Source organism: Coturnix japonica, chromosome 32 (genome assembly GCF_054131305.1).
Source record: "Coturnix japonica strain WE chromosome 32, WE-NBRP24, whole genome shotgun sequence".
In the NCBI taxonomy this organism is placed as follows: Eukaryota; Metazoa; Chordata; class Aves; order Galliformes; family Phasianidae; genus Coturnix; species Coturnix japonica.
The window spans coordinates 3070633-3087119 of NC_140694.1; the positions used below are offsets into that span (position 1 = coordinate 3070633).

Sequence of the window (16487 nt, forward strand, 5' to 3'; positions counted from 1 at the left end):
TTAGGAATTTTAGAGGGTCACACTTTATCACATGCAAGTACAGTGTGTCTTGCTTCACTGGAGCTGGACTCTCGTAGATTTAATTGAACTATGTTGCCGTTGGGTTTTTTTTGGTTTTTTTTTTTTTTTACTGCTGCTTGGTCTCACTTTATTGGATATCTTAGCCATAGCTGTTAAAAAGCAACATTAGAGCTGAGCAAAAAATAAAATTGCAGAAGAACAAAATGTTACAGGAGGCAGATATCCATGTGTGTTTTATAGAAATAGGACTTAGGTTGCCAGAGGCGTTGTTTGTGACTTTATAGCCAAGTTGAATGCTCTAAACCATGTACAAAACTAAAAAGTGACATGATATAATATGATATCTAAACTAAAAAAACTAAATGACATGATATAATGCAAGATTTAAAGATGTAGACAAGAGTTGTTTGTCTTGTCCTGAAGTGTAGAAAGGACCTGTGGTGTTTGTGGAAGGAATCACCTTGGATGGACATGTTTAACCCTTAACAGCTTAATCTTCTCATGCTTTCTCAGCTGTCTCTGTTGAGACATGGGCTACATGACAAGTTTAATGTTTTAAACAGCTATTTAGAAATGTATTAGAAATTACTTGAGAAACTATTATGTAGGTTTTAGAACAACACCAGCAATACATGCCAGCAGTTGTTTTCAAATGGCCATTAAGCAAAACTTCCACGCTTGATCACTCTTTTTTTGAGCTGACATGGTGCTTTTGATGTTGCTATGAGATGATGATGGTAGAGATACTTGCAAAGTATACATGCTGCTGTCTAAAATCCCTAAGGATTAGAAGAGCAGTTGAGGCCAGTTTCTTACTGGGTCTCTGTAGCTTGCTTGAGGCCCACGGCTTAAAGAGTCCTTGAAGCAGATTTTGCATTGAGCACTAAATAAAACATTTTCTGTCACTGTTTCAGACAAGAAATTCCTTAAAATAAAAATACTTCTAAATAATTTACAGGTTATTGAGGATATATCTTCCAAATTCAGAATGTTTACGAGTAAAATAAAGCACTAATCATACTAATGTTTTTAAATTGAAATTCTTTGAAGGCAGAGCTGTCCGCATACATTGGGAATATGGTTGCTGTGCTTTTGTTACCTATGCATCAGTGGTTATATATTTTTTTTCAGTTTGAGTCTGCTATTATGATGAGGCTTCTGTCTGTTTTCTGCATCTAAAGGAAAGGATTGGTTCAGAATATTGAAATACAGAGGTTTTGTTTTTTTTTTCCTGCAAATCTCTCACAACTGGTACAGTCCAATCAAAATCAGCTTTCACGCTGTGTCTGGTGTTGCTGCCAAAGGCTGCCTGCCCTGGGCTGATGTTGATGTTTCTCTTCCACTTCTGAGAGTGTTTGTCATATTGTCTCAATCAGGCCAAATGAAATACAAACTGGAAGCAAGAGAAAGATTGGGAAATCAGTTGTGGTGTGAATGAATATGTTTGGGGGCTCTTGGGGGCTGAAGCTTGGAGACTGGGGCAAATGGGTGCTATTGAGAACTGCATTGCCTACCTGGAGGAAAAAAAGAGCTGTATGGTGTTTGCTATTTATGTTGGAAGCAGTTGTTCCTTGCTCATTAAAGGCTCAGTGATCTGATCCAGAAATAGACTTTGTTGCTTGGAGGCACGAGTTGTGATGAGTAGAAATGAACAGTGAGTAACCCATCAGCTGAAAAATGCCACAAACAGAATCCAAACTATTAGAAACCCCAAGAAAATTCATAGGTGTCAAGTTAGGTTTGTGAATAATTCATAAATAACAGTTTCCATGTTACAGAGTAAATCACTCAGGAAATTCTGCTCACCACCTTCTCATAGTAGTGACTTCTGAGCTAGTAGGTACGTTTATTATTTCTTTTGTTTGTTTCAAAACAATCTCTTTATGATTAAGTTAGCTGAATAGCTGTGCCAGGATTGCAGCTGGCATCCATTCTGCTCTGCCAGCATTTCACAAGGAGCACCTCCATGACCTGTTGTTGAACAGGTGACCTAACAGGAAAAAGAATCTTGTTAATGACATGATAGCCTCATAGGAGTTTAAGTCCTTATTGAGCTGTGTGGAGGATGTAACATGGCTGCAAGCAGTGATATGACACGTAACCAGAATCAAGAGCATGGGGATCATTTTGTAACCTCTAATTCCTGAGGGAATCTCGAACACATCCTTCCAGCAAGCACAAGTCATGGCTGCTGTAAATACTAGGGTCTGCTTTGTACAAAGATTCAAGTAGTGCATAAAAGCATTCTGCAAATATATGTATTTTGTTACGTTAATCAGTGTGCAAGGTCGTTGTGTGTGTGTATGTTCCATGTGTTAACAAGATGAGGCAGAAGCCCCAAAGAAAATAGAAAATCAAGTCTATAAATTATCATTTTGAAATTAGACAGTGTCAGCCTTGAAAGTTCTTCTTGTAAATGTAAATAATGGGACTTGGTTATTGTTATCCCTAATGATTTATTCATCAGGTAGAAAAATACCTGTATTGACAGTGCAAGATAAATCCATGTTTCTTCACAAACCGGTGACCTAACAGGAAAAATAATTTAGTTAATGCCAGGATAGCCTTTGACATTGCTTCCTCAAAACCCCACTTGCATGTGTGCAGAAAGAGCAGTGCAAAGCATTTCCAATCGTATTACAAGGGTTTGCAGAGCAGAATGGTGTGGAAAGGTGATCCAGAACGGGGAGCTGGTAAAAAGGGCTGGGATTCTAATGCAATGCTTCAGTGTTATTTTTCTGTAGGTTTGCTCCCCTCTTTGAAAGACATTTCATACTATTAAAATGTCAGTGATTTTATTCATTCTACCAAGCATATGATCACCCTTGCAGAGATCAATGTTCCTCTGACTAACAGTTTCATCTTTGCTTTGTTTTTGTGTCACTGCTATAAGCAGAACATCTGGCCTTATGGGACAAGGAAGGCATCTGGCTTCTTGGAAGAGGCAGCAGAACAACTCAGATTTTGCTGCTCTGAAAGTAATGCCTCCTGTTTAGTTCCATGGCATCTGCAACAGTTCCTCGCTGCCTTCCATCCCCCCTTCTTGGCTTTCTGTGCCCAGCGCTGAGCACAGGCCGTGCCCGCAGCCTGCCCTGGGCTGCTGTGTGCCCAGGCTCCTACCCAGCACTGATACCTGGACTGGGCCCTCACCCTGCGGGGCAGAGCCATTCCCACTGGGGAGAGCAAGAGGGGACATGGGAGTCGCCAGGCAGACCCTCAATTACCCACATGGAGAGGCACAGACTGTTTTTGCTTTTTTAAGAATTGCTCAGGTTTTTATTGTTATTACTTTGTGTTGTCCTTTTAAATCGGTTGTGGCCCACTGTTGAAACAAAAGTCCCAATGGAGCAACTGCGGTGGACCTTCATGCTGCCCTTGAGCCCTTCTTCCCGTCCAAAGCCAAGTCCTCTGCTTCTCCAAAGGAACAGCCGCCTCTATAGCTTCTGTGCCAGCGCCTGGAGGCCGCAGGGAGCTCGGGGCCGTCCGCTGGACTCCTCGTGCTGTGGTGGTGCAGCAGCTGAGAGGACACCAGTCCCAGTCCTGCCCTCTTGTCAGGGCTCAGCTGGAGGCTGCAGGAAGCTGAAAGCCATCTGTTGGACTCCTTGTCTTGTCCCAGCGCAGCAGCTTGTAGGACAGCAGTGCCAGTCCTTCCCGTCTCCTCAGAGTTAGGGGAAGAAGAGGTGAGAGGTCTTGGGGAAGGCTGAGGATGGAGGGCGGAGAAGAAAGGGCGGCAGGGAGCAGCAGCTGGCGCAGGGGCTCTCTGGCGGATGGTGCCATTTCAACGCCAAGATGGAAATGGAGAGCCCCTGATGCGCCGCCGATGGAGGTAGCAGCGTCGCCAGGCAGACACGATGTTGGGGTGCCTGCCCTGCCTCGATGGAGGTGGATCCACCTCCATGGGCTCTTCCTCCACAGGGATGTCCACCTCCATGGGCTCGACGCTGCTGTCTGGTGGATCGACATCCATCGGCTCAGGTTTGCTGCTGCTCCCCTGAAGCCGCCGCTTCTTTGGTGGAGGAGGATCCATCCTCCTCCACGAGGGACAACACAAAAGGTGTGAAGGGACTTTATATGTTGCTCCTTGGGCCACAAGGGTGTCACCAAGTCGCGAGTCTACTAAGGACTGAAGTTCTGTTGTCAGGGTCCCTGTATTTATAGCGGTTGTCAGGGAGGTGGTTTGTGACATCAGAAAGCTGTGGCAGTGTGACCGTTAGAATGTCCCATGGTGACCAAAACATGGCTGTGTTGGGCGTGGGAAGGCAGTGGCCTGAGAGCAGCCATAGTTTTCAATGGGGATGGAGGGTGCATATAATCTGAAAGATGAATAGAAATAAAACCAGCTCACAGTAATAAACAGACAAGCCAACAAACTTTGAGGCAGTGCATGCTATTGAGATCCTTCAGTCATTTGCTTGAGTTCTGTGTACAGTGAAGCACATTTGAAACATTTATACACCAGTGCACACAGCAGGTGGAAGTAGGTAGAGCAGCTGGAAGTCTTGGCAGTGTCCCATAGCTGCAGTGTCATTGGCATTAGCAAAATGTGTTGGGAAGAGCCCTGTGCCTGTTGTGTCATGATGGACGGTTACTGGCCCTTCATCAGCGACAGGCAGGGCAGTTGTGGGAGAGAAAGTGAAGTGTCATCTACCATAGGCCATGGTAGATGCAAATTAGGAACGGTGCTTGTAGATTTGTTCCTTTTAAACATTGAAGTTGAAGTTTCAAATCCTTGGTGGTGGTTGGGAATTTGTCACAAAACTTCAACCCAGGATATCAATACCACCAATATCTGCCTCTAATGTTCTGGGCCACATAATAAAATAGGAGGCCTTACTTTTGGAGCTGTTCTCATAGCTTGCATTGAATAGGATGAGCTTGGAGTGTGACCTTTGCTTCTGAAATCCTCTGCATCCTCTGGTAGCGTGTCAGAACTAAAGAGTAAGCTGGTGATTAGATTTTTAACAGATAGGAGTTTAAGTCCTTATTGAGCTGTGTGGAGGATGTAACATGGCTGTAAGCTGTGATATGACACGTAACCAGAATCAAGAGCATGGGGATCATTTTGTAACCTCTAATTCCTGAGGGAATCTCGAACACATCCTTCCAGCAAGCACAAGTCATGGCTGCTGTAAATACTAGGGTCTGCTTTGTACAAAGATTCAAGTAGTGCATAAAAGCATTCTGCAAATATATGTATTTTGTTACATTAATCAGTGTGCAAGGTCGTTGTGTGTGTGTATGTTCCATGTGTTAACAAGATGAGGCAGAAGCCCCAAAGAAAATAGAAAATCAAGTCTATAAATTACCATTTTGAAATTAGACAGTGTCAGCCTTGAAAGTTCTTCTTGTAAATGTAAATAATGGGACTTGGTTATTGTTATCCCTAATGATTTATTCATCAGGTAGAAAAATACCTGTATTGACAGTGCAAGATAAATCCATGTTTCTTCAAAAATAGGTGACCTAACAGGAAAAATAATTTAGTTAATGCCAGGATAGCCTTTGACATTGCTTCCTCAAAACCCCACTTGCATGTGTGCAGAAAGAGCAGTGCAAAGCATTTCCAATCGTATTACAAGGGTTTGCAGAGCAGAATGGTGTGGAAAGGTGATCCAGAACGGGGAGCTGGTAAAAAGGGCTGGGATTCTAATGCAATGCTTCAGTGTTATTTTTCTGTAGGTTTGCTCCCCTCTTTGAAAGACATTTCATACTATTAAAATGTCAGTGATTTTATTCATTCTACCAAGCATATGATCACCCTTGCTGAGATCAATGTTCCTCTGACTAACAGTTTCATCTTTGCTTTGTTTTTGTGTCACTGCTATAAGCAGAACATCTGGCCTTATGGGACAAGGAAGGCATCTGGCTTCTTGGAAGAGGCAGCAGAACAACTCAGATTTTGCTGCTCTGAAAGTAATGCCTCCTGTTTAGTTCCATGGCATCTGCAACAGTTCCTCGCTGCCTTCCATCCCCCCTTCTTGGCTTTCTGTGCCCAGCGCTGAGCACAGGCCGTGCCCGCAGCCTGCCCTGGGCTGCTGTGTGCCCAGGCTCCTACCCAGCACTGATACCTGGACTGGGCCCTCACCCTGCGGGGCAGAGTCATTCCCACTGGGGAGAGCAAGAGGGGACATGGGAGTCCCCAGGCAGACCCTCAATTACCCACATGGAGAGGCACAGACTGTTTTTGCTTTTTTAAGAATTGCTCAGGTTTTTATTGTTATTACTTTGTGTTGTCCTTTTAAATCGGTTGTGGCCCAGTGTTGAAACAGAAGTCCCAGTGGAGCAACTGCAGTGCACCTTGGTGTTGCCCTTGAGCCCTTCTTCCCGTCCAAAGCCAAGTCCTCTGCTTCTCCAAAGGAACAGCCGCCTCTGTAGCTTCTGTGCCAGCGCCTGGAGGCCGCAGGGAGCTCGGGGCCGTCCGCTGGACTCCTCGTGCTGTGGTGGTGCAGCAGCTGAGAGGACACCAGTCCCAGTCCTGCCCTCTTGTCAAGGCTCAGCTGGAGGCTGCAGGAAGCTGAAAGCCATCTGTTGGACTCCTTGTCTTGTCCCGGCGCAGCAGCTTGTAGGACAGCAGTGCCAGTCCTTCCCGTCTCCTCAGAGTTAGGGGAAGAAGAGGTGAGAGGTCTTGGGGAAGGCTGAGGATGGAGGGCAGGGAAGAAAGGGCGGCAGGGAGCAGCAGCTGGCGCAGGGGCTCTCTGGCGGATGGTGCCATTTCAACGCCAAGATGGAAATGGAGAGCCCCTGGTGCGCCGCCGATGGAGGTAGCAGCGTCGCCAGGCAGACACGATGTTGTGGTGCCTGCCCTGCCTCGATGGAGGTGGATCCACCTCCATGGGTTCCTCCTGCAGAGGGATGTCCACCTCCATGGGCTCGACGCTGCTCTGTGGTGGATCGACATCCATCGGCTCAGGTTTGCTGCTGCTCACCTGAAGCTGCCGCTTCTTTGGTGGAGGAGGATCCATCCTCCTCCACGAGGGACAACACAAAAGGTGTGAAGGGACTTTATATGTTGCTCCTTGGGCCACAAGGGTGTCACCAAGTCGCGAGTCTACTAAGGACTGAAGTTCTGTTGTCAGGGTCCCTGTATTTATAGCGGTTGTCAGGGAGGTGGTTTGTGACATCAGAAAGCCATGGCAGTGTGACCGTTAGAATGTCCCATGGTGACCAAAACATGGCTGTGTTGGGCGTGGGGAGGCAGTGGCCTGAGAGCAGCCATAGTTTTCAATGGGGATGGAGGGTGCATATAATCTGAAATATGAATAGAAATAAAACCAGCTCACAGTAATAAACAGACAAGCCAACAAACTTTGAGGCAGTGCATGCTATTGAGATCCTTCAGTCATTTGCATGAGTTCTGGGTACAGTGAAGCACATTTGACACATTTATACACCAGTGCACACAGCAGGTGGAAGTAGGTAGAGCAGCTGGAAGTCTTGGCAGTGTCCCATAGCTGCAGTGTCATTGGCATTAGCAAAATGTGTTGGGAAGAGCCCTGTGCCTGTTGTGTCATGATGGACGGTTACTGGCCCTTCATCAGAGACAGGCAGGGCAGTTGTGGGAGAGGAAGTGAAGTGTTGCCACCCTTCTGGGATGATGACACTGATGATGTATTCTTTAAGGACCTGAGAGGTACCTGTGCATCAGGTGCTCTTGTCCTTACGATGACTTCAACTTGCCAGATGTTAAGGGTGAATACCACACAGCTGCTATAAAACAGGTCCAGAAGTGTCCTAAAAATGGCTTGATGGTAATTTCTTGGTACAGGTTCTAGGGGAACCAATGGGGAACGGTGCTTGTAGGTTTGTTGCTTTTAAACATTGAAGTTGAAGTTTCAAATCCTTGGTGGCTGGTGGGAATTTGTCACAAAACTTCAACCCAGAATATCAATACCACCAATATCTGCCTCTGATGTCCTGGGCCAACGTAATAAAATAGGAGGCCTTACTTTTGGAGCTGTTCTCATAGCTTGCATTGAATAGGATGAGCTTGGAGTGTGACCTTTGCTTCTGAAATCCTCTGCATCCTCTGGTAGCATGTCAGAACTCAAGAGTAAGCTGGTGATTAGATTTTTAACAGATAGGAGTTTAAGTCCTTATTGAGCTGTGTGGAAGATGTAACATGGCTGTAAGCATTGATATGACATGTAACCAGAATCAAGAGCATGGGGATCATTTTGTAACCTCTAATTCCTGAGGGAATTCCTAACACATCCTTCCAACAAGCACAAGTCATTGCTGCTGTAAATACTAGGGTCTGCTTTGTACAAAGATTCAAGTAGTGCATAAAAGCATTCTGCAAATATATGTATTTTGTTACATTAATCAATGTGCAAGGTTGTTGTGTGTGTGTGTGTGCATGTTCCATGTGTTAACAAGGTGAGGCAGAAGCCCCAAAGAAAATAGAAAATCAAGTCTATGAATTATCATTTTGAAATTAGACAGTGTCAGCCTTGAAAGTTCTTCTTGTAAATGTAAATAATGGGACTTGGTTATTGTTATCCCTAATGATTTATTCATCAAGTAGAAAAATACCTGTATTGACAGTGCAAGATAAATCCATGCTTCTTCACAAACAGGTGGCCTAACAGGAAAAAGAATCTAGTTAGTGCCAGGATAGCCTTTGACATTGCTTCCTCAAAACCCCACTTGCATGTGTGCAGAAAGAGCAGTGCAAAGCATTTCCAATCGTATTACAAGGGTTTGCAGTGCAGAGTGGTGTGGAAAGGTGATCCAGAACGGGGAGCTGGTAAAAAGGGCTGGGATTCTAATGCAATGCTTCAGCATTTTTTTTTTTCTGTAGACTTGCTCCCCACTTTGAAAGACATTTCATACTAGTAGAATGTCAGTGATTTTATTCATTCTACCAAGCATATGATCACCCTTGCTGAGATCAATGTTCCACTGACTAACAGTTTCATCTTTGCTTTGTTTTTGTGTCACTGCTATAAGCAGAACATCTGGCTTTATGGGACAAGGAAGGCATCTGGCTTCTGAGAAGAGGCAGTAGAACAACTCAGATTCTGCTGCTCTGAAAGTAATGCCTCCTGTTTAGTTCCATGGCATCTGCAACAGTTCCTCGCTGCCTTCCATCCCCCCTTCTTGGCTTTCTGTGCCCAGCGCTGAGCACAGGCCGTGCCCGCAGCCTGCCCTGGGCTGCTGTGTGCCCAGGCTCCTACCCAGCACTGAGACCTGGACTGGGCCCTCACCCTGTGGGGCAGAGCCATTCCCACTGGGGAGAGCAAGAGGGGACATGGGAGTCCCCAGGCAGACCCTCAAGTACCCACATGGAGAGGCACAGACTGTTTTTGCTTTTTTAAGAATTGCTCAGGTTTTTATTGTTATTACTTTGTGTTGTCCTTTTAAATCGGTTGTGGCCCACTGTTGAAACAGAAGTCCCAGTGGAGCAACTGCAGTGCACCTTGGTGTTGCCCTTGAGCCCTTCTTCCCGTCCAAAGCCAAGTCCTCTGCTTCTCCAAAGGAACAGCCGCCTCTGTAGCTTCTGTGCCAGCGCCTGGAGGCCGCAGGGAGCTCGGGGCCGTCCGCTGGACTCCTCGTGCTGTGGTGGTGCAGCAGCTGAGAGGACACCAGTCCCAGTCCTGCCCTCTTGTCAGGGCTCAGCTGGAGGCTGCAGGAAGCTGAAAGCCATCTGTTGGACTCCTTGTCTTGTCCCGGCGCAGCAGCTTCTGGGACAGCAGTGCCAGTCCTTCCCGTCTCCTCAGAGTTAGGGGAAGAAGAGGTGAGAGGTCTTGGGGAAGGCTGAGGATGGAGGGCGGGGAAGAAAGGGCGGCAGGGAGCAGCAGCTGGCGCAGGGGCTCTCTGGCGGATGGTGCCATTTCAACGCCAAGATGGAAATGGAGAGCCCCTGGTGCGCCGCCGATGGAGGTAGCAGCGTCGCCAGGCAGACACGATGTTGGGGTGTCTGCCCTGCCTCGATGGAGGTGGATCCACCTCCATGGGTTCCTCCTGCAGAGGGATGTCCACCTCCATGGGCTCGACGCTGCTCTGTGGTGGATCGACATCCATCGGCTCAGGTTTGCTGCTGCTCCCCTGAAGCCGCCGCTTCTTTGGTGGAGGAGGATCCATCCTCCTCCACGAGGGACAACACGGAAGGTGGGAAATGACTTTGAGTTGCTCCTCGGGCCACAAGTGTGTCACCAAGTCGCGAGTCGACTAAGGACTGATGTTCTGTTGTCAGGGTCCCTGTATTTATAGCGGTTGTCAGGGAGGTGGTTTGTGACATCAGAAAGCCATGGCAGTGTGACCGTTAGAATGTCCCATGGTGACCAAAACATGGCTGTGTTGGGCGTGGGGAGGCAATGGCCTGAGAGCAGCCATAGTTTTCAATGGGGATGGAGGGTGCATATAATCTGAAAGATGAATAGAAATAAAACCAGCTCACAGTAATAAACAGACAAGCCAACAAACTTTGAAGCAGTGCATGCTATTGAGATCCTTCAGTCATTTGCATGAGTTCTGGGTACAGTGAAGCGCATTTGAAACATTTATACACCAGTGCACACAGCAGGTGGAAGTAGGTAGAGCAGCTGGAAGTCTTGGCACTGTCCCATAGCTGCAGTGTCATTGGCATTAGCAAAATGTGTTGGGAAGAGCCCTGTGCCTGTTGTGTCATGATGGATGGTTACTGGCCCTTCATCAGAGACAGGCAGGGCAGTTGTGGGAGAGGAAGTGAAGTGTTGCCACCCTTCTGGGATGATGACACTGATGATGTATTCTTTAAGGACCTGAGAGGTACCTGTGCATCAGGTGCTCTTGTCCTTACGATGACTTCAACTTGCCAGATGTTAAGGGTGAATACCACACAGCTGGTATAAAACAGGTCCAGGAGGGTCCTAAAAATAGCTTGATGGTAATTTCTTGGTACAGGTTCTAGGGGAACCAATGGGGAACGGTGCTTGTAGGTTTGTTGCTTTTAAACATTGAAGTTGAAGTTTCAAATCCTTGGTGGCTGGTGGGAATTTGTCACAAAACTTCAACCCAGGATATCAATACCACCAATATCTGCCTCTGATGTCCTGGGCCAACGTAATAAAATAGGAGGCCTTACTTTTGGAGCTGTTCTCATAGCTTGCATTGAATAGGATGAGCTTGGAGTGTGACCTTTGCTTCTGAAATCCTCTGCATCCTCTGGTAGCACGTCAGAACTCAAGAGTAAGCTGGTGATTAGATTTTTAACAGATAGGAGTTTAAGTCCTTATTGAGCTGTGTGGAAGATGTAACATGGCTGTAAGCAGTGATATGACATGTAACCAGAATCAAGAGCATGGGGATCATTTTGTATCCTCTAATTCCTGAGGGAATCCCTAACACATCCTTCCAGCAAGCACAAGTCATGGCTGCTGTAAATACTAGGGTCTGCTTTGTACAAAGATTCAAGTAGTGCATAAAAGCATTCTGCAAATATATGTATTTTGTTACGTTACCTTGGCTATTTCATCATCCTGAGCAAAGTAAGTGTTTTGGCATAGATATTTGTTGACTCCAGTAATTAAACAGCTGTGGTATGAGGAGTGAATTCAAGAAATCCAAGCCCTGTCAGTGCAGCCACCTTTGACCAAGGTGCCTTGGTTCTGTTGTCTCCCCTGAATAGAACAGAATGGTTCAGTTGGCAGGGACCTACTTAAAAAGCTTCTTGGCCTCTTTAGGGATGAAACAAATTTGTGAGGGCATTGGAGTGTCTCTTGAATACTGACATGCCCAGGGCGTCAGCATCTCTGTAGGAGGCTTGTTCTAATGTTTGGCCACCCTTGTCGTAATGGAATCTTTCCTTGTATCAGCTTTGTGTACTGAAAACTGTGCATTGTAGGATATAGTTCAAGAAGTTATTAGGGATAGTCTGGACTACAGTAGCTGAGAATAGAAAAATACAACATCAAATGTGTAGCTTCAGTACTACTTATGATTTATGGGAGAATGTTCACTGCAGCAGAGGCCTTTGCAAGCTGCCCTGGAGGCTGGGTGGCAAGGCCTGCCTTTCCTTGTCTTGACGTTCCCATGTCCTTCTGCATGTAATGCTCATCCACTATATGCTGAGGAAGGAAAACAATGTTTTAGAGAGTTATCTTTTCTATGAAAATCTGTTTTCGTGTTAGATATGGTTGGAAAATCAGCTCACTCTAATTCAGAAGGAGAGAAAAACTGTGTAATACATTTTCAATGGTCATGTTTGCATAATATATGCAATGCATAATCTTTCTTTCAATTTTTTTTCTTAGGTCTTTGAGGTAAGCTTTTCTTCATGCTTTGGTGACTTCCATTGCTAAAAATGAGACAACACTTCTGGTAAAGGTTAAGAAAACCTTCAGAGCCTTATTAAGGCTTGTACCTTGACTGATCTGTAGAGCATCTTAGACGTCAAAGTAGTAAGAACATCTTCAAAAGATTGATGAGTAATTAAAATCCACGCCTTTTCAGAGCTGCAAATGCGTTGCTATACCAAAGGCTTTACATGCTACAAGCATGTCTACAATTGCCATACAACTGTGTGGTTGAATGCATGAAATCATGTCATGCAGCACATGTATGGGTTGAGAATGCAGAAATCAAGATGTACCAGGCTTTTGGAAATCATAATTGTTGTACTTCACATGATTTAAAGGTATCTGGAGCTGTAGGCAGCGTGAATGCCGTATTTAAAGTGCTGTGCTTTCACTGACATTGTCAGAGTTTGGTACAAATCCTTAGTTGTGTGTACCCTTATGGCACTGGTACTATCTGGAATTTTAGATACTTCTGGATATTTTATTTCTAGCACCATTGCATATGACATAGAGTCATTTGGTAGTTTCCTAAATGGAAAGAAGTTAAAATCTACTATTGTATTGAGCCATATTGAAAATACTACGGAAAAAATAAGTGTGCTCATGGCCAAGAGAATTAGAGTAAGATGAGCAATATATACTCTTCAGCTCTTAACAAACTGTTTGATAGGCAAATTGTTGCATGCTGAGTCTAAGCGGTTCTGTGAGCAGGAGGAAATCATCCTCCACTGTTCTACCAAATTAGCACCCTGGATGGAGGCTGTGTGAATGCAAAATAGAAATGGAGCAAATGATCTCAGTTCTTGTTAATTCCTTTATGCCTTATTGTAAATAGAACAACTAAAATCTTGAACTGTTTAAAGTAAAAGCGTTCTGAATAGAATACGTTAGGAGGAAATTAAAACAGGATGGAATTCAGAAAGATCTCTTGGAGGAAAGTTTGCACTCAGCATACGGTATGTGTTTCACAGCGCTGTGAAATCAGACTTTCATCAAGTTATCTATGTTGAAAATGTAAACCTTCAGCCTGTTACCAGTTTTAGTGGAATATGCTGAGCCTTTGCCTTACTAGGGTGAAACATAATTGCGTGTCCTCAAAGCACAAGCTGCAAGTGGTACACATTCAAAATGGAAAGATGTGTTTTAAATGAACTGTCTGTAGGTTTGGAAATTGGATTCTTCCTTTACAGTATGAGGAGGCAAAATAGCAAAGGAAATTGTCAGGCAGCAGGACTGCTCAAATTCCATTCCTCTGGGGGCTCACATCATGGTGTTCTGAATACCAAAAGTAAGAGGAAAGACTAAACAAATGGAAAAGAGCTTGGGGTTTGTGTTTATTTATTTATTTGTTTTTAAATGTAGTTTTTATGTTTATATCACAAGCAGCAGTTGTCTGTTTTGGGTACTTTTCCTCCCCAGCTGCTGAAAATGATACGGATACAGAGCCAATCTGAGCATGGACTGTGTTTTAAGCTGTTATCATTTTTACTGCTCTTCTAGACAATGTTTTTTTAATGTAGTATATTCTCTATTCCTTTCAGTTCAGAGCTGGGAAGGGAACAGCTCTGTGCGTGTAACAACACTGGGCTCTTGACGTTTGGTTGCAGTACCTCCATGTTGTTGTGTATCGCTGGCTCAAAGATGGTAAACTTCAGGCAGTATTCCACAGTCAGCTTTTGGGTACTGGGCTCTGCATTCCAGTGCGTCTCAGTGCTTTAACAAGTAACTACAGAAGACAGTTTAAATGCTCTTAAAAAATAAAACTAAAAACTGAGTAATCTTGATTGCTTGAGAAATGCATGTGCTATCCAAACACAATACCACTGCCTTGAAAAAATGATTAGCCCGATGATCCAATAGGCTACCTGTACGTACACTGACATTTAAAGGAAAATCTAATGGGTTTCATGAGGTTGCTCACCATGCTGCATTTTGTAGATCAGCGCTCCTTGTGAATGGCAGCTGTGAGCAAGCTAAGCAAGTTATTTCAATTGAGCATCCATAAAACCTCAAGAGTAGAAACACCGTTGCATGGCTGTCAGAAATGCTGAGCTTATTTTAACAATCGTTCCCCTGGGGTATGAACTTCCTAATTTATTCTGTAAGTCTTCACCTGTGGGTAGACTGCCATCCCAGTGCCTGTGGGCAGAATAATGCATGCTGACCCTGCTGTAGCACACATAGAGTTATGCTGCTTGCAGTCAAAGTGAAAGTGGCCTCTAGAAAGGGAAGAAGTCCTAAGATCCCTCTGATATTTTTACTATGTGTTTGCCTATGTAACTGCCTATGTTTTTGGATCATGTTATAAGCGTAAGTAATGCTAATAAATACAAGTTTAAAAGTGATACGTTTTATGTTGTACATGATCACCAGAGGAAAAAAAACTGACTTACGCATTTTGAGGCATTTTCTTATTTCTAAAATGGAGCAGAATGTGGATGCTAGAGAAATCTCCATCCCAAAATCTCTGCCAGGGTGTTGACTTGAGAGCTTCCTGCAGCTGCAATAATAGAGTTCAATATATTAAATCAGGAGGCATAGAAATAGGATTCCAGAGTACATTTCTGTAATAGAGATTAATGGGAAAACTGAAAGCCTGAAAGCTTAATTGTGTCCCCATGCTTGGAATGCTAGCTTGTTTGCATGAATTTGTGGAAATTCTAGTTAGCTCGGTGTAAGTCCTACAGAAATTGCTCATTTGTTTGCAAGGCCACGAGGAGCAATTATTTTTCAAAGATAGATAATCCTACTCAGAAAGATGCTTGTTAATAATTTGGCCCTGATCCTGATCGTGCTGAGTTCAGGAGGAGCTTTATTTGTCTGCTTCATTTAGAGCAGTATCAGAACCTGAGAAAACCGCTCAAGTATGTTTTAATTTGAGTTCTTTCTACCTAAAGTGTTTACAGCCTGTTTCAACAGCGTGCTCATGGAATGGTAAGGGGGAGCTTTGCCTATGGAAAAATCTGTTTCCTTTTGAACTCATGCCAGTACTGAAAACTTCCTTCATGTTCTAAAAATACAACTGAATTTTTCACTTTACCTCTTGGCCATCTTAAACGTTCTGCTGTAATTGCCCAGCCCTCCATTCAAGTCTCGATACTTATGTTGTTTCAAGGCTGTCTCGCACAGAGTTTTAGGTTTTTTTATCTTGCTGTTCCAATTGAAGAATTAAGAAGGGTTATGTGTAGGAAACCATGCTACTGTTTGTCCTTACACTGAAGTAAGTTTATTCAAGCGTTGCTACATTTGGTGGCATCTTTGAAGACTGAAAGTATGAACTAAGAGAGATTGTTAGGGCTGCCATGGAATAAAGCAAATAAGTCATAGAATCATAAAAGATGACTTGGTGTCATCTGCAAACTTACTGAGAGTGCACTCAATCCTCTCATCCAGGTCATCAATAAAGATCTTAAACAGGACAGACCACAGTACTGAACCCCTGGGGAGCACCACTAGTGCCTGGTCACCAGTTGGATTTAACTCTGTTCACCACCACTCTCTGGGCCTGGTGTTCAGCCAGTTCTTTACCCAGCAAAGAGGGTACTGATGCCAGCCATGGGCTGCCATTATCCTGAGTGGTCAGGTACCCATCTGCATCCAGTAAACGATGGAGATTCTCATTAGCCCTTCCCCAAGAATAGAGAACTCTACCATTGCGGGATTGCTCTGCATAAGACAGCTCCTGGCCTCCACATCTCCATCAGTTCTTCTGTTTGTGAACACCAGGTCTAGGAGTGCACCTCCCCTGGTAGGCACTCTTACCAGCTGTGAAGTTTGTCTTCCATAACTTCTAGAAGCCTCCTAGACTGTGGGTCTAGATTAATGTGCAGCGTTATATTTCCAGTATTTATCAGGGGAAGTTAAAGTCCTCAATGAGAACAAGGGCTGGCAATCATACAGCCTGTGCCAGCTGTTCACAGAAATGCCTTGTCTGTCTCTTCATCCCGATTAGGTTGTCTTTAACAGACCCCCACCTGGATGTTCGCCCTGTTGGTCTTCTCCTGGATCCTTACCCACTCAGATTCAATCTTATCATTGCTGTCCCTTTGAAGATAAAAATAACATTCCACTTTAAAAAATAATTAAATAATAAAAAGAGCCTATTAAGAATAACTTTGAGGTCTAGTACAGACACTTGAAATTGGGGTAGAAAGATAATTTCAGACTAAGGTAATAAGAGATTCTAAG

At 44.5% G+C, this 16487-nt stretch overlaps 2 protein-coding genes across 3 annotated transcripts in view; one reads left to right on the forward strand and one right to left on the reverse strand.

The window, feature by feature from the left end:
* Window positions 1-16487, forward strand: part of LOC146755473 (receptor-type tyrosine-protein phosphatase T-like) — a 176435-nt gene that overhangs the window by 102891 nt on the left and 57057 nt on the right. The gene's annotated exons all lie outside the window — the stretch shown is intronic.
* LOC146755474 (uncharacterized) lies at window positions 9346-10822 on the reverse strand. The gene is given in 3 exon segments (XM_085525607.1): window positions 9346-9786; window positions 9788-9826; window positions 9828-10822. Coding segments are annotated over 3 exon segments (693 nt in total). The 5' UTR covers window positions 10041-10822.